Raw genomic sequence first — 22,615 nt, 5'->3', positions numbered from 1 at the left:
TTGTTTTTCAAAATTCTTGTTTTTTGTAACTTTGTTTTCTGAAAACTATTTTCAAAAAATAAGACCAAACAAACCAAATTGTTTTCAAAAAATAATTTTCTGTTTTTAAAAACAAAAAACAGTTTTTTAGTTATGATGCCAAATATGCACCTTGTTTTCCATATATTGCTTTGATGAATAACTTGTCTGTATATTATTTTTGTGGAAATTTTGTGGATTCTTTGAACAACTAACAAAAAATACAAGAACAACAAAATGAAAATTTATAGTTTTTTATATAAACTTTGGGTAAGTCTACCCTTAAAGAGTATTTTTGTATACTCTCTAGAATTTTTTAGTCAATTTTTTTTTTTTTTATGATCGTGTACGTTATAGTTATTTAAGATTACTTGTAAAATTTTAAAATATTTCAATTAGTTTACAATGTCGAAAATAAATTATTTATATTTTATTACAAAATTTTTATATTTTATTGCACGCACGACTATTTTTCTTATACATGTTGTAAGTAACTAATTAAACTTGATTTTTGGCATTGTAAATTATTCAAATTTTTTTCAGAAAATTTACAAGTGATCCTAAATAGCTACAACGTAAACAATCATGTAAAGAAAATTGAACTAATTATTTTTCTAGATACCTAAATAGGACAAACCCTTTAGGGTACGTTTGGAAAGCCACAATGTAATTGGATTTGTGTGTAATTGGAGGTAATTACACAATTTGGCATGTTTGTCTGACCATGTAATTACACTGTAACTGTGTAATTAGAAGTAATTGAGGGGTTCCAATTACACTCTCCAATTCTCATGCCCCCATGAGAATTGAATGTAATTACACTGTGTAATTACTAAAAACTTTCCATATTAAACATTAGCTATTAAAAAATATTATTTTTCCATGTAATTACTAACTATCTTGCCAAACAAGATATTAGGAATTTATATGTAATTACCACCTTATATCCAAACACACCTTGCATTTTAAAATATAGTGTAATTACTAAACTGTGTAATTATTACCCTAGTAATTACCCTACCTAGTAATTACACAGTTACTTCCAAACGCACCCTTAAATAAAGTTTCAAGAGTTTTAATTGAAACTTACTCGGTCGTAGTCACAGCTCGATATATAGGCTAAGTATGATTTTTTCCTCCTAAACTTTGATATGTACTAAATCATACACTCGAATTTTTTTGGTCGTTAAAAATTCCCATTAAATTATTGATATTGTTAGATTTAATGATTTTTGTCCAATTTCATTTAATTTTACTAATTTGGTGATTGTCTATGTACTAAATTTTGCTCTCCAAACTTAAACTTTGATATCTACCAAATCATGCCCCTTAAAACTTGACATGTACCAAATCATGACCCCTGAACTTTGATTCATGTTAGACTTTTCTTACTAAAATTAGACAAAAATCCTTAAATCCAACAACTCAATAATTCAGGAGAATTTTTAACAGCCTTAAAAGTTTCGGGGACATAATTTGATATATGTCAAAATTTGGGGGGCAAAAATCCTAATTAGCCTTACTATAGTAGAACATCTATCCAAGAATACATTTGAGACCAAACAAATTATATTTTAATTGAGACGTTATAAGTTACACTAGAAAAAAATATTAAAATACCAAAAAATATCAATGTAACAACAATAACAATAAATAATCTTGAATACTATATCATAATAAAATTATTTTTTAATTAAATATAATATTTATGCATGTATTATAATTTAGAATAAAATTATCACTTCAACCTAAATAAATTTATAAAATATATGTATATATGTATATATTAACGGTTAATCTTATTTATAACTGACCTAAATTGGAACTTAATTTTTTTATAACAAATTAAAGGTTATTTTTAAATGATTAATTATGATTTTTACCTCTAGAATTTTAACATGTACTAAATTATGTTTTTTAAACTTTGAAGAATGTTAAAAATTCCCCGTCAACTATTGAGATTGTTGGATTTAATGATATTTGTTTAATTTTAGCAAGAAAAGTCTAACATAGATAAAAGTTCAAGGAGCATGATTAGATACATGTCAAAATGCAAAGGGCATGATTTGGTAGATATCAAAGTCTGGAGAACATGATTTAGTTCATGGACAATCACCGAATTAATAAAATTGAATGAAATTTGACAAAAGTTCTTAAATATAATAATTTCATCAATTCAGAGAGAATTTTGAATGCTTAGAAAAATTCAGGAGCATAATTTAGTACATGTAAAATTTTAGAGTAAAAATTCTAATTAACATTCTTAAATAGAGTATGGATAAATAGAGATTTTAGGGCCCGTTTGGTACGCAGGGCTAAATTGGATTATTTATCCCACCCTGCTAGATGGGATAAATAATCCCAAACAGATGAGGTTAGCTGGATTAGTTATCCAGACTTCTAACATGCCCAAACACTGGATTTGACAAATTAATCTGTCTAATCCAATTCAATCCAATCCAATGCTGCGTACCAAACGCGCCCTTAGGGTATATTTTATTTATTTTTTTGAATAAAACTACATGTCGTTTTACATCGACTCGCGCGCTATCTAGGAAAAATCCAAAGAAGTAGTTAGCACTTAGTTGGGGGCAGTCTATGAACAAGTAAGGAAAAGCGAGTCACTGCAAACCCATAAATCTCTTATGTAAACAACTGAGTTCCATTCTCACATTCTCACTCAGATCACACCTTCGCCATGAAACCTCTTCCAATTGCTCTTCCTACATTCGATTCTCTTCAACTCATGTTCCTTTCACTGGTAATGATTCAGTATCCCCATTCCACTAATCGATTTGATTTGAATGTTTCATTATCTATTTCTGTGGATTATTCTTCTTAAACTTCCAATTTAATTAACGATTCTGCTTCGGATTAGACACGCGATTCGTTAAGATCATTTATTTTGTTTGTTTTGTTTTTCAAGATCGGTACGGATTTATTAGTTTAAAATATATAACTTCTGTGATCTAGAACAGTGAATTTTTTATGATTGGATCAGCTACTGTGTTTGCTAATATCCAATTTTGTACCTAATTGATTGATTGGATTTTGCTTAATTTAATCAGGTTCTTTTGCCTCTTGTCGTTTCTGGAGTTTCAGATAATTCGGCAATGTAAGGTCATTCAACCCTCTTCTATTCTTTTTGCATTTTTTAATTTGAACTCATGCGGATTACTAACGATTTATGATGGCTTTTTCTCATAATTTTTTGTTTTTCTCAGTCCGAGAGATATCAGTAGATATCGACCATTGTATGAGTGTGAGCAATGTCAAGGAAGAAAGGTTTTTAATCTTATACTTTTACTCGTAACTTTCATTAGTATATGTGCCCCCTTTGGAATGTAGTATATAGGTTCAGACTTACTTGTGTACATTATGTGCTATGCTGCGTTGATTTACTTTGTGATTATTGCTCTTTTCTCAGGAAGATGGTTCTTCAGTTACTGGACTTGGTACTCTTTTAGATCAACAGGTATTTAATATTTAGATGAACCATTATGTTATAGAAATTATTGTCAATGCTTATTTTGTTTTAAATTTGGTACAGGATTTTGACATAACAGTGATGTATACTGACCCTTCTGGTGCTGTGCGGCTTAGAAAGGTGAAAGGCAGGGACTTATCTTCTTCTTGGGTCTTGGAACACCCAAATAACGCAAACAGTGATCAGCCACAGAGGTTGGAGGTAATTTCATTATTAGAAGGGGAAAACTCTAATGTGCTTAAGGGTATCATCACTAATTCATGTAAACAAACTACAATAGAAGTAGAGAAGGCACAACATATTCGATAGTAATATAGATGTGAAGAATAGGACAAGAAGTTATCATCTGCTTTTATACTGCTGTTTGTTCTCTCACAAGTTTGACATCATAATGCAAGCTATTATTTCTAATGTAGATGTATTGGGGAACAATGTCCTTGATTGTTTTCTTATTTCCAGATTCTAAAGGACTCATTTCAATCTGTGGAATTGAGAGAGACAGATGAGCTTCGATCAGGAGAAGATGATGTCCTACATCCTAATCAGTTGTCTATGAGTCCAGTGAAGCTCATGCGGCAGGTAAACAGTCAAATGCTTTCTCCCTGGAAATATTTTTTTGACAGTGTTTGAATTCCAACCTGCTGTTTTTTGCAGAAAATGCGGCAAGAAAGAATGAATCTTCGAACTGCTGAGCTACTACGCCAAGATAAAGAAGCTGATGACCAGATGGTAGCAGCAGCAATTGAACGCTCTAGAAATCTTGACACTACTGTCAAGGGAAAATACAGCATATGGAGGAGAGATTATGATAATCTGAACTCTGATTCTACCTTGAAACTTATGCGAGATCAGATCATAATGGCAAAAGCTTATGCAAACATTGCCAAAGAAAATAATGATACGAGTACTTTTGATGCCCTCATGTTACAGTCCAAAAGAAGCCATCATGCTATTGGAGAAGCAAGTTCTGATGCTGAGCTTCAACCAAGGTATTATCGGTCTTTACCAATCTCTTTATTAAAAAGCATATGCCCTTTCTTTTCTCGTATTCATAGTTTTTCTTCATTTTTTACTACTTTAGTGCACTTGAGCATGCAAAAGCAATGGGTCACATTCTCTCCATGGCAAAGGACAAATTATATGACTGCCCTGTAATGGCAAGGAAGTTTAGGGCCATGCTTCAATCAACAGAAGACAATGTGAATGCGCAAAGAAAGAAAAGTGCGTTCTTGATCCAGCTTGCAGCAAAAACAGTTCCGAAACCCCTACATTGCCTTCCTCTGCAACTTGCAGCGGATTACTTCCTGCAGGGCTTTCATAAGAGAGAGGATATTAACACTGAAAAGCTTGAAGATAATTCTCTCTACCATTATGCAATTTTTTCAGATAATGTACTGGCAACATCAGTGGTTGTAAATTCTACTGTACTGCACGCAAATGAACCCGAGAAACATGTTTTCCACATAGTCACGGATAAACTGAATTTTGTTGCTATGAAAATGTGGTTTCTGATCAACTCTCCTGCTGGAGCAACTATCAAGGTTGAAAACATTGATGAATTTAAGTGGCTGAATTCCTCTTACTGCTCTGTTCTTCGCCAGCTTGAATCTGCCCGAATGAAAGAATATTATTTCAAGGCAAACGATCCTTCCTCCCTTTCTGTGGGTTCTGACAATCTCAAATACAGAAATCCAAAATATTTATCCATGCTGAATCACCTTAGATTTTATCTTCCTGAAGTTTACCCGAAGTTGGACAAAATTCTATTCTTGGATGATGATATAGTAGTCCAGAAGGATTTAACTCCTCTTTGGTCTGTGGATTTACAAGGGATGGTTAATGGTGCTGTAGAGACCTGTAAGGAGAGCTTCCATAGGTTTGATAAGTATCTCAATTTCACCAATCCAAAGATCTCCGACAACTTCGATCCAAATGCCTGTGGTTGGGCATACGGCATGAATATATTCGATTTGAAAGAGTGGAAGAAAAGAAACATTACTGGAATTTATCATCGCTGGCAAGATTTGGTAAGCATACTAATCTTTTCCTTTGATCACTGCATTTCTGTTCTTCACAAGCATTGGCTTGCATAATTTTAGTGATTCTTTTATGTTACATGTTAACTGATATGAGAGCTTTGTTACAGAACGAAGATAGAACTCTTTGGAAACTAGGCTCGTTGCCACCAGGACTGATCACCTTTTACAATCTCACTCATCCACTCGATCGAGGCTGGCATGTGTTGGGGCTTGGCTACGACCCTGCTCTAAACCAAACGGCAATAGAGGATGCGGCTGTCATTCATTACAACGGAAACTACAAACCATGGTTGGATCTTGCTATCTCCAAGTACAAGGCATACTGGTCTAAATACGTAATGTTTGATAACCCTTATCTTCAAAATTGTAACATTAGTGAATAATGGTTCTTTTTCATACTTTCCTTTCTTCTAACACCCTGTAACTCACACCTTTGTATACCAATTTTTTTTAGGGGGGCCAAGAGTCACTCTTGTAAAACCTGATAACCATAGAGAGAAATATAATTTTGTTTAGTTTTTATATGGTAAAATGATTACTAAACGTGCAGAACAAACTAGGGCAAAATAGACCCAATTTGGAATATTTCAATTGGCAAAGATGCCCATTATATAATACTATTATTGGGTAAAATATTTATGTTTAACACGCACATTGTTCTTGGCGATGCGTCCCACAATGATCCCAGTACACTTGACCCAACAGCTCTGTAATTGGAGCTTGAAGCTCAAAGAGTCATGCAATATTGGAAAATGGCAAGAAGTACTTTGCCAATTTCATGAGATGAAAAAAGCTGCAACTACTCAACTTACAGACCCTACTGTGTTTCCTTCTATTCTAAAAGCTTGTTCAAACATTTCAACTGGATATGGAAAATCAGTGCATGGATATTTGATAAAGAAAGGCTTAGAATCACACACTTCCATTAGTAATTCCACTATGGACTTGTACTTTAAATCTGGTTATTTTGATTCTGCATTATGTGTTTTTCATAGCATGATGAGCAAAGATTCAGTTTCTTGGAATATTTTGGTATATGGGTACCTTAATCAGGGTATTTTAGAAGGGTTGTGGTGGTTTAAAGAGGCTAGGCTTGCTGGGTTTCAACCCAATATTTCAACCTTGGTGCTTGTGATTCAAGCATGTCGTAATCTGGGTGAGCCTAAAGAAGGGTATACATTACATGGTTATGTGATTCGAGGTGGGATTTTGGCTATTCATTCAGTTAGAAACTCCTTGTTGAGTATGTATGCAGGAGTTGACATGAAAAGTGCTCACAACATGTTCGATGAAATGCTTGACAGAGATGTCGTCGCGTGGAGTGTGATGATTGGGGGTTACGTGCAGTGTGGGGAGGCTCAAATTGGTCTGCAGATGTTTCGAAATATGATATCGGAAGGTGGCGCTGTACTACCAGACGAAGTCACTATGGTTAGTGTTCTAAAAGCCTGTGCTGATTTAGGAGACTTGACTATGGGATTATCAGTACACGGATTGGTGATCCTCAGGGGGTTGGACTGTGATCTATTTATTGGGAACTCTATGGTTGATATGTATTCTAAATGTAGTGATTCTGATTCTGCCTTCAAGATTTTCAAGGAGATGCCTCAAAGGAATATTGTATCGTGGAATTCTATCACTACTGGATTTGTCCTAAATGAGAAGTATTTAGAAGCATTATCATTGTTCTATTCTATGGGGAAATATGGAATTGAAGCAGATGAGGTTTCACTTGTGAATATTCTTCAAACATGTAAGTATTTTGTGGAGCCATTACTATGCAAATCAGCTCACTGTCTAATCATCAGGAAGGCTTATGAAATGAATGAAATGGTGCTCAACTCGCTACTCGATGCTTATGCAAAGTGCAGCCTCGTTGATCTAGCACGAAAAGTTTTTGATGGGATCGAAAGAAGAGATGTAGTTTCATGGAGCACTATGATTGCAGGGTTCACCCATTTCGGCAAGCCAGATGATGCAATTGCTGTGTTCCAAGAAATGCAGAAGGAACAGGAGAAACCCAACACAGTTACCATTTTAAATCTTTTGGAGGCTTGTTCACTATTAGCTGATCTAACTAGATCCAAGTGGGCACATGGAATTGCCCTTAGAAGCGGGTTTGCTTTAGAAGTAGCTGTTGGAACCGCGATTCTTGACATGTACTCAAAATGTGGGGCGATAGAAGCGTCGAGAAGAGCCTTCGACCAAATTCTGAAGAAAAACATTGTCTCATGGAGTGCCATGATAGCTGCATATGGTATGAACGGTCTTCCTCACAAAGCCTTAGCGTTGCACTCTGATATGAAAGTTCACGGTCTGAATCCAAACTCGATAACAACTCTCTGTGTTTTGTCTGCTTGCAGTCACGGAGGCTTAGTTGAAGAGGGCATTTCCTTCTTCAACTCAATGGCTCAAGAACATGGAATTGAGCTAAAAACTGAACACTATTCCTGCCTAATAGACATGTTGGCTCGAGCTGGAAAGCTGAACACCGCGATGGACATCATAAGGAAAATGCCTAAGAAAGGATTAGAGGCTGGTCCAAATGCTTGGGGGGCACTCTTGAGTGCTTGTAAGAACTATAAAAACAGCCAACTTGGTTCAGAAGCAGCCTCTCGTGTCCTCGAGTTGGAGCCATTGAATTCAACGGGCTACTTGGTGGCTTCGAGTTTGTATGCTGGTGGTGGACTATGGGGTGAGGCTGCAAATATGAGAAGGTTGATGAAAGAGAGAGGAGTAAAGGTGGTTGCTGGTTATAGTTTAGTGTATGTTGGTAACATTGCATCTAAGTTTGTTGCTGGAGATTACTCTCATTCACAATATGGAGATATCCATTTTATGGTTGAATTCTTGCATAGTTGTATAAAGATGGAGAAGAAGAATGATTTGACAGAAACCATTTAGTTTTCTCCTTGTGAATAGTGGATATTTGTTAAGCAGATTCCAAGCTTGGTTACTCATGTAAGAATTATAAAAGGAATAGCCTCACAGTCCAATTAAGTGTCACAAGGAAGGGAAAGAAGTAACAAAATAGATATGTAACTTGGAAAACAAAATATGGTCATGGCATTATTCTTATTATTTCTTTACAATGAGGATGATGATGTAGTGTAAAATATAATACAGACTCTACATCAAAAATTGTCATTAAAACACACAATTATAAACTAGTGGGATAACTTTTCTTTTGTTGCCAAGCAAAGTATTTATTTTTCTTTTGGTGTTGTTTTTAGGGTTAATTTCACAAATGCACAAAAACAATAAAAAGACAACAAAAATACGGTTTCACGGAATTTTAAACATTTTTACGATTTTTTTGATATTATTTACATAAAATACGGTCTTTTTATGTTGAAATTTTGTTCATTTGTTGTTAATTTTTTGTTATCTGTATGTTATTTTTTGTCATTTTTGTTGTTATTTTGATGTTATTTTAATGTTACTTTTATGTTGTTTTCTTGTTGATTTTATGTTGTTTTTGTGTTATTTTTTGGAAAACCGTAAAAATGTAAAAAAACATTCTTTGAGCGTAAAAATGTAAATATTTTACAAAAAATGGTGCCTTATGTAATTATTCATTATTTTAAAGAGAAATGTTAAAAGAGAATTAGTAGTATCTAATACTCAAATTATTATCGATAAAATTATATATCTTACTTTATGTATATTTTTAACAAGAATTTTATAAATTTTAATTTAATAACTATTATAAAATTAAAATTTATAAATCATGTTTCTTAAACTTTGATATTTACCAAATCATACCCCCGAACTTTTTTATGTACACAATCATGTATTCTGAACTTTTATTCATGTTAAACTTTTCTTACTAAAATTGAACAAAAATCTTTAAATTCAATAATCCTAATAGTTAAGAAAGAATTTTTAACGACCTTAAAAGTTAAGGAAGCATATATAAAAATTCGGAGGTAAATCTTAATTAACTTATATTTTACAATATTATTTAGCTTAGTTTTATCAAAATATTTTAAAAAGTTTAACGATACACAACTTTTATAGCAGTCTATTATAGATGTCTTAAACCAAAGTAACATTCTCATCTCGGAATAAATTTCATAGAGATAATTTTTAAAAATTACAAAAATACAATTTGTATGGAATTTTTAATATTTTTTATAATTTTTTAGATTTTATTTACATAAAATACGATCTTTTAGTATTTTTTTTATTATATTCTTGAATTTTGTTGTTAAGTTTTTATTATTTATATATTATTTTTTATGTTATTTTTTTTTTATTTTTTATAAAATACCTTACAAAAAATTTGTTGTGTTCCATATTTGTTGAGGTAGTCTTAAGTTAATAAGTAAACTTTTTTCCATTCAAAAAGTAGATTAGACTAGAATCGGATCAACTTGCATTTTCTTTACTAATTTTCATATTTTTGTGCCTAATTTTGGTGTGTTTAATTTTTAATCAAAGCTATATCTTTCGGCAATGTGAGGAGTTGTACTCGTAGTTCTTCTTCAATGACCACTGTAATGGTGATCCTCCGTCGAGGGACGACGCTTAGTACAATTCCATACGGCGTCGTTTCCAGATTCATCACTGTTTACTACCTACGTTCTCTCGCCATTTCCATTGCCATGCCCAAGTTTTACTCTGCATCATCTTCTTCGAACCCCAACAGTTTAAGCCCGAACCCATTTCCCGAATTGATTTCTTTGAACAAAAGGATCTCCCAATTGATCCGTACTGGTCGGATTGGTGAAGCCAGGGAGGTTTTTGATGGTTTGAAGATCCGAAATGTTGTAACTTGGAATTCAATGATAAGTGGGTATGTGAAACGAAGGGAAATGGCGAAAGCACGTAAGGTGTTTGATGAAATGCCTGAAAGAGATGTTGTTTCCTGGAATTTGATGATATCTGGCTATGTATCTTATCATGGGGGTAAGGCTATTGAGGAAGCACGAAAGCTGTTTGATGAAATGCCTGAGAGGGATTGTGTTTCTTGGAATACCATGATTAGTGGGTATGCCAAGAATAAGGAGATTTCTCTAGCTTTGCAACTTTTTAATAGCATGCCAGAGCGGAATGTTGTCTCTTGGAATGCATTGATCACTGGGTTTTTAAGGAATGGTGATGTTGTTAATGCTGTTGATTTCTTTGACAGAATGCCTGAGCGTGATGCGGCTTCGGTTAATGCGCTTGTTTCGGGTCTTATTCAGAATGGTAAGTTGGATGAAGCTGCTAAGATTCTGCTTGAATGTGGGAACAAGGATGGCCTGAGGGAAGAATTGGTTCATGGTTATAATACACTCATTGCTGGCTATGGTCAAAGAGGCGAAATCGAAGAAGCTCGGAGACTGTTTGATGAGATACCCTTTTATGATGATAAGGCGAAAGAAGGGCATAAGAGGTTTGCGAGAAATGTGGTATCTTGGAATTCCATGATTATGTGCTATTTGAAAGCTAAAGATATTGTCTCTGCCAGGAAACTTTTTGACCAAATGACAGAACGAGATACCTTCTCTTGGAATACCATGATCACTGGCTATGTTCATGTGTTGGATATGGAAGAGGCCTCTAACCTCTTTGGTAAAATGCCTTATCCTGATTCACTAACATGGAATTCAATGATCTCAGGGTTTGCAGAAATTGGCAGTTTGAAACTTGCTATGGACTATTTCGAGAGGATGCCCCAAAAGAACTTGGTCTCTTGGAACTCTATTATAGCTGGATATGAGAAAAACGAAAACTACAAAGATTCGATTAAGCTTTTCACTCGGATGCAACATGAAGGAGAGAAACATGATCGCCACACTTTGTCTTCAATTCTCAGCGCGTCTAGCGGGTTGGTGGATCTGCACCTTGGTAGACAGGTTCATCAATTGGTTACAAAGACTGTTATGGCAGATGCACCAGTGAACAACTCCCTCATAACCATGTATTCAAGATGTGGGGCAATAAAAGAGGCAAGGATCATCTTCAGTGAGATGAAACAACAAAAAGATGTAATTTCTTGGAATGCAATGATTGGAGGTTATGCAGCTCATGGTGTTGCTGTAGATGCTTTAGAACTTTTTCAACTGATGAAGGAACTCAATGTTCAACCCACTCACATAACATTTATTGCAGTGTTGAATGCTTGTGCTCATGCAGGCTTAGTTAAAGAAGGCCGAAAGCATTTCAAATCGATGATTAGTGAATTTGGAATCAGGCCACAAGTTGAACACTATGCATCCCTAGTCGATATCATTAGCCGGCAAGGGCAGCTTAAGGAAGCCTTGGATTTGATCAACAACATGCCATTCAAACCAGACAAGGCAGTTTGGGGAGCTTTTCTAGGTGGATGTAAAGTGCATAACAATGTTCATTTGGCTCAACTTGCTGCTCAGGCTTTGATGAGACTAGAACCAGAAAGCTCAGCACCCTATGTGTTGTTGCACAATATGTATGCTGATTTAGGGCAATGGGATAATGCAGGCAAGATAAGACTGGTAATGGATGACAATAACATCATCAAGAAACGAGGATATAGTAGAATAGATTTTTAAATGGTTAACCAATTTTACTATCAGATGTTGAAACCCAAAAAGGGAAAACAAAAAAAGGTGTCATCTGTTTACGTCTGAGTTAAACTTGGATATGGAAGTCTTCTTTCGTTTCTCGAAGGTAAAGCAAACATTGCCAAGGCCTCATGTTACAGTCCAAAAGAAGCCCATCATGCTATTAGAGAAGCAAGTTCTAATGCTGAGCTTCAACCAAGGTATTATCAGTCTTTACCAATCTCTTTATTAAAAAGCATATGCCTTTTCTTTTCTCGTATTCATAGTTTTTCTTCATTTTTTACTATTTTAGTGCACTTGAGCATGGCAAACTGCAAAGGACAAATTATATGACTGCCCTTTAATGGGTAGGAAGTTTAGAGCCATGTTTCAATCAACAGAAGACAATGTGAATGCACAAAGAAAGAAAAGTGCATTCTTCATCGATGATACTAACATTGAAAAGCTTGCACATTACTACAAGAGGAAGGACACGACTTCATTGAGGTACTTGATTAGTTCCACATTGCTTTTTGCATTGAGTTGGCCCCAAGGGGTACCCACTTTGTGGAGAGAGAGTCACAAATTAATGAGTAAAAAGTCACTAATGTTTCTACAATTCAATTTTCTTCTCTCACACGACTTTATACATAAATACATGTTGTTATTTTTTTATTAGTTTATTTAAATTAATTTTTAAATAAAAAATAAAATGTAATGATATTAACTAAGGATTAATACGTGCCAATTGATTTGATATTTAAGAATTTATAGAAGTTTCAAAAATATAATTTAAGTATTATTTCTGTTGAAAATTAAACTTAAATATTTATCTGTTAGTATTTATACTATAATTTTTTTTCATATCAGTTTTTAATTTCTTCAATTGTTTTCATTTGAGTATTTTGGGCATGTTTAACATTCTAATAATCTTTATTAGTTACATTAATGACCTACAAACCAGATGAACTAAATTTCAATATTCTTGTAATTTATCAAGAAATGCTTACCCAAACATCATTAGTTCAATCGAGCAATCTCACAAATGAAAAATGAAAAATATTATTGGAAAAGTAAGTGCAACGTAAACTAGATGATAATGACATATCATCATTACAAATATATAAGTAGTACTTATCATCATTAGGAATGTTTCGGTAAAGCCTTTATATTTTGATATGTGAAAATAATTTTTTTTATGTTATAGTTATTTAAGATTTTATAAATTTTTAAAAAGTATTGAGTAATTCACAATGTTGAAAACAAGATTTATATATTTTATGGTATACATGATTATTTTTTTCTTAAGTAATTGTGTAAATTTTATTTTCGGCATTGTAAACTATTCAGAATTTTTTATAAATTTATGTGTAGTCATAAGTAATTTACGCAAACATACAAAACAATTAAACTAAAAAAGTTTAATAAATATTGAAAAGATAAATAATCTACCGGAACAATTCTTAAATTAGTAAAATTTTCAAATTTATTTAATAGAATCTGATAAAGTTGCATATCAAAATCAATTTAAAAGCATTTGTATTGAGAAAGAAAATTGACTACTTGGAAAAATAAACCAATCAGAATTAACATTAAAAGAGAAAATATTAACATTTCTCTTATTGTGCCAAAAAAAAAAAGACCTTGTTAAGTTTGGCAGTCCATATGAGTTTCTGAAAAAATAGGGTGCCAAATACTATTTTGGTATCTTCACTCATTTCTTAAAAAAAAAAATTTTTTAATTTGAAAAAATGCTAAAAGATATTTAGAGTATTTAACACTCTTGCTAAGTATAATTTATTATTGGTGCAATTTAATATCAAATTTCAGTTAAATTATTTTATTGCATATTATAAAAAATCGTTAACTAATTATAAGTCGTGATTTCAATAAATAGATACCTTTACAATACTCGTTTAACTTAGTGATAATATCTTTTAGGCATTTTATCAAACAGATTATGGGCAAAGTATCATTCTTCTTTTTCCTACTTTTTATTTTAAGAAAATAATCAGCTCCTATAAGTTGACGGGAGAGAATAAAATGTTGAAAGCAATCCATGAATATTCTATTTTTTATTTCTTTTATTATTTATAGCTATGAAATAGCAAATTATTTGGTAAAGATCACAATCTAATTCATTTTCATGTTATTAAAATTTGTAAAATATATATATATATAATTTAATAATACTATGCGAGGAAGTGTCATTATAAAATCTAACAAAAAGGTCAGAGAAAGTGACACAATAATAGATTAAATTAGAGCATTGCTATTAGGCACCATGCTTAACACCTTCTCGACATGTCACGTTGTGATTGACTAGCGATATTCCTTTTTTTTTTGAAAGAAGATTCTTTATTAATCAACTGTCCTTCAAAATCAAGGACATTAACATAGTAGGAATGGAATCCCTACTAATAATACAATCAACTTTAGAATAAGAGTCCCTTGCAAGGAAATGGGCAACCTTATTCGCAAATTGTTTAACGAAAATAACAAAAACATTATTAAGAACAGATAACAAAAGCTTAGACTCATTAATAATGGAGCCATATGGAGAGATCATATGGACTTTACTTCACAGAGCATGGACAACATTAATGCAGTCAGTTTCAACAATAACATTTTGCCAGCCTTTTCTTTTGATCCAGCTAAGAGCTTCTTTGACACCAATTGCTTCAGCAAGTTCAGCATCAATAGCACCTGGTTTGCAGGATTGGAAGGCTTCAATAAGGATTCCATCGTGATCTCTGGCTATAAAACCATAGCCGAAATGGTTCTGTTGAGCAAAGGTAGCACCGTCTACATTAACCTTGAGTTGAGTATGACTTGGTTTGGTCCATTGCTCAATTCCTTCACTATCATTTGGAAAGGATAGTGGGCGGAGAGACATGTTTTGAGCAGATTTCCATTGTTCAAGGTTGAGTTTTGCAGAGGAGATGACTTTGTCTACAGAAGGAGAAATTTTGTTCCAAATAAGATCATTCCTGGTTTTCCATAGTGCCCAACATAACATGGAGATTTGTATTATGTCATATCATTGGGCGGGCCAGTGTGTAAGACCATAATCAAACCAGGCGGTGAAAGTTCCTTCAATGGAGCCTCTTACTGATCCGAAAGCTTTTCTCCAGCAGCTTTGTGCGAAGCTGCAACTGGTGAAGAGATGGATTGAAGTTTCGGGAAAAGAGTTGCAAAGGGGGCAGGTAGTATCAATGTTGACATGCTTTATTCTGAGCTGTACCTTTGTGGGAAGACAATTAGAGCAAACTCTCCACAAGAAGTCTTTCACTTTGGGGGGAAGTTGTAAGTTCCACAAAGCTTTCCAAAATTCAGAATGGTGGTCAGTGCCAGAGTTGCCTTTAAGCTGCTGGAGTAGGTGATATGCAGTCTTCACAGAGTAATTCCCCATTCGATCCTTATACCAGTACCAGTGATCGGTTTCAGAGTGGGAAGGAAGTGGAATTTGGAGAATAAGGTTCTTGTCTCTCTCAGTGAATAGATCATTTAAAATATCAATATCCCAGGCCATACCATCGGTTTGCATAAGGGAATTGACAGTTGTACCAATAAGAGCAGGGTGAGAGGATTGAATGAGACCATCAGTGTCATTCGGAAGCCAAGGATCATTTAGAACATTAGCATATAGACCAGATCCAATGCACAACCGGCTACCAGAACGAAGCAGGGGTTTAGCCTAAAAAATGCTTCTCCAAATGAAGCTCGGGTTATTTCCAAGCTCAGAGTTGAAAAAAGTGGTAGTTGGATAGTAACGAGCCTTAAAGATTCTTCCCACAAGACTGTCATGATTAATCAAGAGCCTCCAACCTTGCTTGCCGAGAAGAGCAAGGTTAAAGTCTCTTAGACTTCGAAATCCCATCCCGCCTTTGAGCTTGTGTTTGCTGAGATTTTTCCAGCTTTTCCAGTGAATTCCTTTTGATGAGTCTTTTTTTGTTTGCCACCAGAAGCGAGTCATTAAACTTTCCATCTGAGTGCAGATGTCTTTGGTAAGAAGGAAAACATTCATAGCGTATGTTGGAAGAGCTTGAACAACTGACTTGATCATGACCTCTTTGCCGGCTCGAGAAAGGAAAATGTTGTCCCAACTTTGAATACGCTTTTGCATTTTATCCCGAAGATAACCAAGAACAGAATTTTTATTTCGACCAAGCATGCTTGGTAACCCCAGGTATTTACTATCCTCTGATGCTTCCAAGATTCCCAAGTCAGAACAAATTCTTGTATGGGTATCAGTTGGAGTATTTGGACTGAAAAAGGCAGACGACTTTCCAAAATTCACTTGTTGGCCAGAAGCTTTTTCGAAAATTGACAGAAGTTCATTTACTCTAGCAGTTTCTGTAGAAGTAGCTCGACAATAGAGGTAGCTATCGTCTGCGAAGAGCATGTGAGAAACAACATGAGCTCCTCTTGAAACACGACAGCCATGTAACCAACCTCTACCTTCAAATTTTCTAATGAGAGTTGAAAGACCTTCAGCACAGATGAGAAATAGATAAGGAGAGAGGGGGTTTCCTTGCCTTATACCTCTAGAAGGATGGAAATGATCAGTTTCATTATTGCCGCAAATGACTTTGTACTTGACAGAAGAAAGGCAGTGATGAATAAGAGCTACCCACCGAGAGTTGAAACCCATTTTAAGAAGCATTGTATTGAGATATGGCCATTCAATTCTGTCAAATGCTTTGCTAAGATCCAATTTGAGAGCCATAACCCCTTCTTTCCCTTGTTGTTTTCTTTTGAGGTAGTGTAGAATTTCAAAAGAAATCATGACGTTGTCAGTAATTAAACGCCCAGGGATAAACGCGCTCTGTTTTTCTGAGATGATGGAGCTCATGAGATACTTCATGCGGTTAGTGAGAACTTTGGAAATTATTTTGTACAGAAGACTAGCGATATTCCTTAAAAGCTATTATATTAAATTATGTGGGACCCGATACTTAGTTGAAACAATAACTATACTGACACAGAAGGATGCTAGGCACCACTAGTGCCCTTTAGCATTTCTCATTAAATTAAAGAGCATTGTTATCGGGATTTAGCGCTACTATAAGATGATGTTCTTTAGAAATTTTTACAAAGATGTTAGATACTATAGATGTCCTTCATATAAAGCACTAGTCGTGATTTGTATCCATCACATTTTACCATTAAAAAAATTACAATTTTACAAATATTAATTATTTATGCCACTAAAAATATTAAACTTATTGTGTTTATAAATTTAAAACTTTAGATATTTTTTTTTAAAAAAATAATAAAGGTATCATTTGAAAAAACTATCAAATAACAATTAAATTAATTAAGCATCAAAAGATGAAGATTGAAAAGTGAAAACCCAACCAAAAAAAAAAAAAAAATCTAATTTGTGTGTCAGCCAAAGCCAATTCGCAGCGATGAAGCACCTTCCAATGGCTATGGCGATGAGAAAGAAAGCTCGGTCTTGCGTCGACCAGGCCCTGTTAGGGGTTTGGCAGAGGGAGCTCGGCGAGCTCTCTACCCGGTCTTTCGCCCACCGTCTTGGCGCCTCCAAGGTTTTTATTTTTAATATTAATTAATAATCAGCTTAGATTAGTGATCATCGGTATGGAATTCGATTCTGGTTATGTTAATATCTATATCTATATATATTTTGTACTGAAACAATTGCCATTGTTGATCAATGTACAGAAACTTAATTAGTATTAGAAATAGTTTACGTTATACACTAATATGAATACACAATAGCCTAAAATAATTACTGTTGGTTTTAAATTGGAACCTAATCTTTGTCTAATTTGTTACTGTAGTGGTTTTTCTACTATCGACTTCAATTTGAGAACTTTGACTTGAATTGTGTTGAGTTGTAATATTGTGGTAATAAGAGTCTGTTTTAAATTTTGCATTTTTATACACTATTGATTTTCATTTCTGAACATTGATGTGTGCTGATTTGTTGTGTTGGAAATTTGTCCTGTTTCAAACTAATTAGGCTCTACACATTTGTTTTCTTTTTTTGCCTCAAGATTATGTCAAATATCATGTTCGATTTTGTTTTTGATAAAGCTGTTAACGTTATGAGAATTCAAGTGTTGTATAAGTCATTTGTATGATCCTTTGCTTTGTAGGAACTATCGTAATTTACATTTTGTGCAATAGAAATTTTCTTGTATTATTGAAACACAATAGCCTTGGGTATGAAATAATTACTTTTAAGTTGGAAATCTACCAGTGTTTGCTTCCAATTTGTAATAAAGAATGGTTTGTTGAGTTATGTGCAAAAATGGAAAATGTGGGCTCCTTTCTTCTTTTATGGATTGAAATTATAGTAAGCATCTTAAGTTGGTGAATTCTTTTAATGGGGTTTCTTTATAGAAAATGGTGAAAGATTCTGTTGTTATTGAATTTTTTAGTAATGCATATGTGTGGTTGTTAGATTAATGTACTTAAGCTTTTGAAATCAATATTATCTTGATGCATATAGTGATGATATCAGGATCTTGTTCTTAGACTTGATGTGTATAAGAAGCTTGAAAAGCATGGAGGATGTGTGAACACAGTAAGCTTTAATGAAGCTGGTGACATCTTAGTGTCAGGCTCTGATGATAGGCAGGTCATTCTATGGAATTGGGAAATTGGGGAAATAAAGCATTCCTTTCAATCAGGCCACACCAACAATGTTTTCCAAGCAAACTTTATGCCTTATGCATGTGGTCGAAGCATTGTCACCTGTGCTGCTGATGGGGAGGTACTTGAGTTTCTCTGCAACTGATATTTTGTAATGTTTCATTTTCATTAGCCTGCTACAAACCATGATAGTTTATATTTAAATTCTAAAATGTTCACCGACCATATATAGTTTACACGATGTGCTTTTACAAGCTTGAGGATGTAAATCATGTTATTGATAATTTGCTAGATTGCTTTCATTCATGTTAAGTGTATGTAAAGGTAGATTCTACATTTGAATGAAAGAAGTTAATGTTTTAATGAGCATTTGCATAATTTTAGGTGAGACATGTTCAGATTTCAGAAAGTGGGCAAGTGGATACTTCTTTGCTTGCCAAACATCAGGGGCGAGCTCATAAGTTAGCTATCGATTCTGGGAGTCCTAATATATTTTATTCCTGTGGTGAAGATGGACTAGTGCAACATGTGAGTTGTGATTTTATTTTGTCACACTAAAAGTCATTTTCCATGTGCCTTCTTTACACAGAAGTTTTTATTTGTTTTTTTATGTATATATTTATATATGTGTGTGTATATTGTGTACATCCATCTGACAATCTTCATTATAACAGTTTGATCTAAGAACTAGAGAAGCCACTGAACTTTTCACATGCCGGCCAATTGATAGTAGGAAGTACATGCAAGTAATATATTTGAATGCAATTGCAACTGATCCAAGAAATCCAAATCTCTTTGCAGTTGGAGGTTCCGATGAGTTTACTCGACTTTATGATATTCGAAACTATAAGTGGGATGGATCATCTGACTTTGGTCAACCTGCAAACTACTTTTGTCCTCCAGAATTGATTGATAATGAGAATGTTGGAATTACAGGCTTGGCCTTCTCTGAACAAAGCGAGCTACTTGTCTCGTATAGTGATGAGAACATCTATCTTTTTACACGAGAAATGGGTTTGGGAAATAACCCAATTCCTTCGTCTCCATTGTCATCTCCTTCGGCTGCGGACATTGATGAGAAGGTATCGCCCCAGGCTTACAAAGGGCATAGGAATTGTGAGACAGTGAAGGGTGTGAATTTCTTTGGGCCTAATTGTGATTATGTGGTGAGCGGGTCTGACTGTGGAAGAATATTCATGTGGAGCAAAAAGGGTGGGGAGCTTATTCGTGTTATGGAAGCAGATCAGTATATCGTAAATTGTATCGAATCTCATCCTCATACAATGACCCTTGCAAGCAGTGGAATTGAGCACGACATAAAGATGTGGACGCCAAAGGCTTTAGAGAGAGCTGAATTGCCTACAAAGGTTGATGAGGTATGTTTCATTTCATTTACCTTGAGCAAGCTATCTAAAGTTATAAGTTTACAGATTTTTGCTTTCAAATCTTAGTGGTAACTTGAGAAACTATCCCAAGTTACCAAAGTTTTCTAACTTAATTGGTATTATTAATTATGTTCCTGGTACTCATAAAAGAGGTAACAGCAGAGGAACTAATTCTCTGCTGTTGTTTGGAAAAAGGTTATGCCTAATCGCGTGCATTGGTCCTTGAGCAATGACGATGATGATAGTAGTGATTATTACTATGATGAATACGAGGACGATCATGATGAGGATGATGATGATGATGATGAGGAGGAGGAGGAGGAGGAGGATAGCGATGAAGATGAGGACGATAAGGATGAGGACGACAATGATAGTGATAGCGACAATGGTGGTTTCAAAGAGAATGACGATGAAATCAAAATATGATGATATGATAATAACAAAATCATCATTGTGATATTATATTTCGAACAGAGTCTGACGATGCTAATAACGATTACTAACTGCACTTGTGTTTCCAGCAGGGACCCATGAGTAAGAGTTTTCCGTTCTTTATCTCTGCACACCATAGTCTGCGGTTGCGACTTGGTTTACTACAAAGGCGAATCGTAGGATACCAAAGGTAAAAATCTTGTGAAGAGCACTTACAACATTGTTGATTCTAGCTGAAAATCATCGTGTCACCAGTTCGAATCTAGTTCGTGGCACATGAAGAAATGAAGAAATTTGTATGATTATCTATTCTATAAATTATTTATTAATACACAACCACATCTAATCATATAACATACGTTTGTTTGGTATGTTGGAAGACTCACCCAACATAACATTAGGCCTTGTTAGGTTTTTTTTTTTTTTTTGATTGTATAGAATTTTAGCATATCTTTGAAGTTTGGATTTTTGATAAAGAAAGAATTTTAATGAATTTTAGTTCATGAGAATTTTTTTCTTTTATAGAAAATTTTGGAGTTAAATCTATTGTGCTTTAATTTATTATTTTTCTAAATAAAATTGTTTATTGCTTCACAAAAAAAAAAATCAATTTATTTAATTTGAAATGTCCAACAACTCCATTAAAAAAAATGTCCAAGAAGCATAAAGAAGCTAATACATCATTAGAAACAACAACAACACAATCACAAAAAAAATATTAGTTTAGAAAAAAAGAGATGAGAGAATTGTGGTTTATTATTGATGATTCTCATTAAATTGAGAATGAAATTAGCAAAATACATTTTATATAGACTACAAGAGATCAAGGGAAATTCAGCTGAGATTTTGTTACTACAAACTGAACAACATAATCACAACAACTTGAAACAAGAAATGATTCAAGTGTATGATTATCTATACCAACTTAACTAACTTAATATCTAATAATATATTCTAGGTATGATTTGATATATATTGTCTAATGTACTTTGATTAAAGTGGAATAGTCAGCACGATTCGATATACTTTAGTTTCCAACTGTTATATGAACTCAATCTTAAATCAATGGCTATGGAAATTATAGAGTACATATTCTCACATGACAAAATTCATTATCTCTCTCTCTCTCTCTCTCTCTCTCTCTCTCTCTCTCTCTCTCTCTCTATGTATATATAAGTTTTAGGTTAATTAGAATTTTTGCCCCTGAACTTTAACATGTACCAAATTATGTCCCCTGAACTTTTAAGGTCGTTAAAAATATCCCATTAACTATTGAGATTGTTAGATTTAAATTTTTTTGTTTAATTTCATTCAATTTTACTATTTCACTGATTGTTTATGTACTAAACCATGCTCCTCGACTTTGATATCTACCAAATCATGCCCCTCGAACTTTGATATGTACTAAATCATGTCCCCTGAATTTTCATCCATGTTATACTTTTTTACAAAAATTGGAAAAAAGTCCTTGAATCCAATAATCTCAATAGTTTAGGGAGCATTTTTAACGACCTTAAAAGTTCAGGGGCATGATTTGATACATGTCAAAGTTTAGGAGACAAAAATCCTAATTAGCCTAAATTTTATGGTGTATTCCCTAAAAATAGGTGTACCACTGCAGCTGTTTTGTATTTTCGATATTTTGATAGTTTTAATTTTAAATTTTTTTATAAGATATTGTACAATGTGCATCATACATTATAACACCATAAAAAATAATAGGTTTTTTTTTTTATTTTTTTATTTTTTTATTTTTACACTTCAAAATATTTTTTTTTTGTATTTTTACGGAATTCTACATAGAAATCCCTATTTTAACTAGCGCTGCAACCTAAATTGCAATAAAATATTGTATAAAAACTCCTATTGCAACTAGCACTGTAACTATTTTAGAAACTCAAACTGTAAATTAAAAAAAAAAAAAGTTAAAAAAATAATATATAGAGTAATTCTCTAAAATAATATACAAATAATAAATAAAATTAACAACAAAATAATAAAAATACAATATAAAAATATATTAAAATACTATATTTTATGTAAATAAAATCTAAAAAACTATAAATATATTTAAAATTTAGTACAAACGTCTATTTTTGTAATTTTCTTTCTTTTTTTTTT

At 33.5% G+C, this 22,615-nt stretch overlaps 4 protein-coding genes across 6 annotated transcripts; all 4 read left to right on the top strand.

The window, feature by feature from the left end:
- The first annotated feature begins 2,565 nt into the window (after positions 1–2,565).
- On the top strand, positions 2,566–6,076 carry LOC115702875 (probable galacturonosyltransferase 3). Of its 2 annotated transcripts, none has more exons than XM_030630324.2 (9): positions 2,566–2,779; positions 3,087–3,133; positions 3,243–3,303; positions 3,446–3,493; positions 3,569–3,706; positions 3,965–4,084; positions 4,160–4,494; positions 4,587–5,532; positions 5,652–6,076. In XM_030630324.2, the coding sequence occupies exons 1-9, from the start codon at positions 2,717–2,719 to the stop codon at positions 5,925–5,927; spliced, it is 2,034 nt and encodes a 677-aa protein (XP_030486184.2). In that variant the 5' UTR covers positions 2,566–2,716; the 3' UTR covers positions 5,928–6,076. The 2 variants fall into 2 exon arrangements, with proteins under 2 accessions (XP_030486184.2, XP_030486185.2); XM_030630325.2 differs by having other exon boundaries at positions 2,752–2,779; positions 3,087–3,138.
- A 117-nt stretch (positions 6,077–6,193) lies between these two features.
- On the top strand, positions 6,194–8,712 carry LOC115702874 (pentatricopeptide repeat-containing protein At2g17210). The gene has a single exon (XM_030630323.2). The coding sequence runs from the start codon at positions 6,211–6,213 to the stop codon at positions 8,446–8,448; it is 2,238 nt and encodes a 745-aa protein (XP_030486183.2). The 5' UTR covers positions 6,194–6,210; the 3' UTR covers positions 8,449–8,712.
- Positions 8,713–9,835: 1,123 nt separating this feature from the next.
- Positions 9,836–12,849, top strand: LOC115702876 (pentatricopeptide repeat-containing protein At1g62260, mitochondrial). The gene is made up of 2 exons (XM_030630327.2): positions 9,836–12,274; positions 12,367–12,849. The coding sequence occupies exon 1, from the start codon at positions 10,035–10,037 to the stop codon at positions 12,060–12,062; it is 2,028 nt and encodes a 675-aa protein (XP_030486187.2). The 5' UTR covers positions 9,836–10,034; the 3' UTR covers positions 12,063–12,274; positions 12,367–12,849.
- Positions 12,850–17,363: 4,514 nt separating this feature from the next.
- On the top strand, positions 17,364–21,003 carry LOC115702877 (uncharacterized). 2 transcript variants are annotated; one of them, XM_061106708.1, is made up of 5 exons: positions 17,364–17,605; positions 18,547–18,798; positions 19,062–19,205; positions 19,352–20,053; positions 20,587–21,003. In XM_061106708.1, the coding sequence occupies exons 1-5, from the start codon at positions 17,468–17,470 to the stop codon at positions 20,686–20,688; spliced, it is 1,338 nt and encodes a 445-aa protein (XP_060962691.1). In that variant the 5' UTR covers positions 17,364–17,467; the 3' UTR covers positions 20,689–21,003. The 2 variants fall into 2 exon arrangements, with proteins under 2 accessions (XP_060962691.1, XP_030486188.2); XM_030630328.2 differs by having other exon boundaries at positions 17,365–17,605; positions 20,258–21,003.
- The last annotated feature ends 1,612 nt before the right edge of the window (positions 21,004–22,615 follow it).

This window comes from Cannabis sativa, chromosome X (genome assembly GCF_029168945.1).
Source record: "Cannabis sativa cultivar Pink pepper isolate KNU-18-1 chromosome X, ASM2916894v1, whole genome shotgun sequence".
NCBI classification, from domain to species: domain Eukaryota; kingdom Viridiplantae; phylum Streptophyta; class Magnoliopsida; order Rosales; family Cannabaceae; genus Cannabis; species Cannabis sativa.
This window is presented reverse-complemented; position numbering and strand designations above follow the sequence as displayed.

What these genes read in the sequence shown, in the direction of transcription:
- LOC115702877 (XM_030630328.2), top strand. Translation starts at nt 17,468, where the DNA reads ATGAAGCACCTTCCAATGGCTATGGCGATGAGAAAGAAAGCTCGGTCT. An exon ending in ACCGTCTTGGCGCCTCCAAG is followed by an intron (nt 17,606 to 18,546) that starts GTTTTTATTTTT and finishes TGATGATATCAG; the next exon opens with GATCTTGTTCTTAGACTTGA. An exon ending in CCTGTGCTGCTGATGGGGAG is followed by an intron (nt 18,799 to 19,061) that starts GTACTTGAGTTT and finishes GCATAATTTTAG; the next exon opens with GTGAGACATGTTCAGATTTC.
- LOC115702876 (XM_030630327.2), top strand. Translation starts at nt 10,035, where the DNA reads ATGACCACTGTAATGGTGATCCTCCGTCGAGGGACGACGCTTAGTACA.
- LOC115702874 (XM_030630323.2), top strand. Translation starts at nt 6,211, where the DNA reads ATGCGTCCCACAATGATCCCAGTACACTTGACCCAACAGCTCTGTAAT.
- LOC115702875 (XM_030630324.2), top strand. Translation starts at nt 2,717, where the DNA reads ATGAAACCTCTTCCAATTGCTCTTCCTACATTCGATTCTCTTCAACTC. An exon ending in ATCAGCCACAGAGGTTGGAG is followed by an intron (nt 3,707 to 3,964) that starts GTAATTTCATTA and finishes TCTTATTTCCAG; the next exon opens with ATTCTAAAGGACTCATTTCA. An exon ending in ATCATCGCTGGCAAGATTTG is followed by an intron (nt 5,533 to 5,651) that starts GTAAGCATACTA and finishes GCTTTGTTACAG; the next exon opens with AACGAAGATAGAACTCTTTG.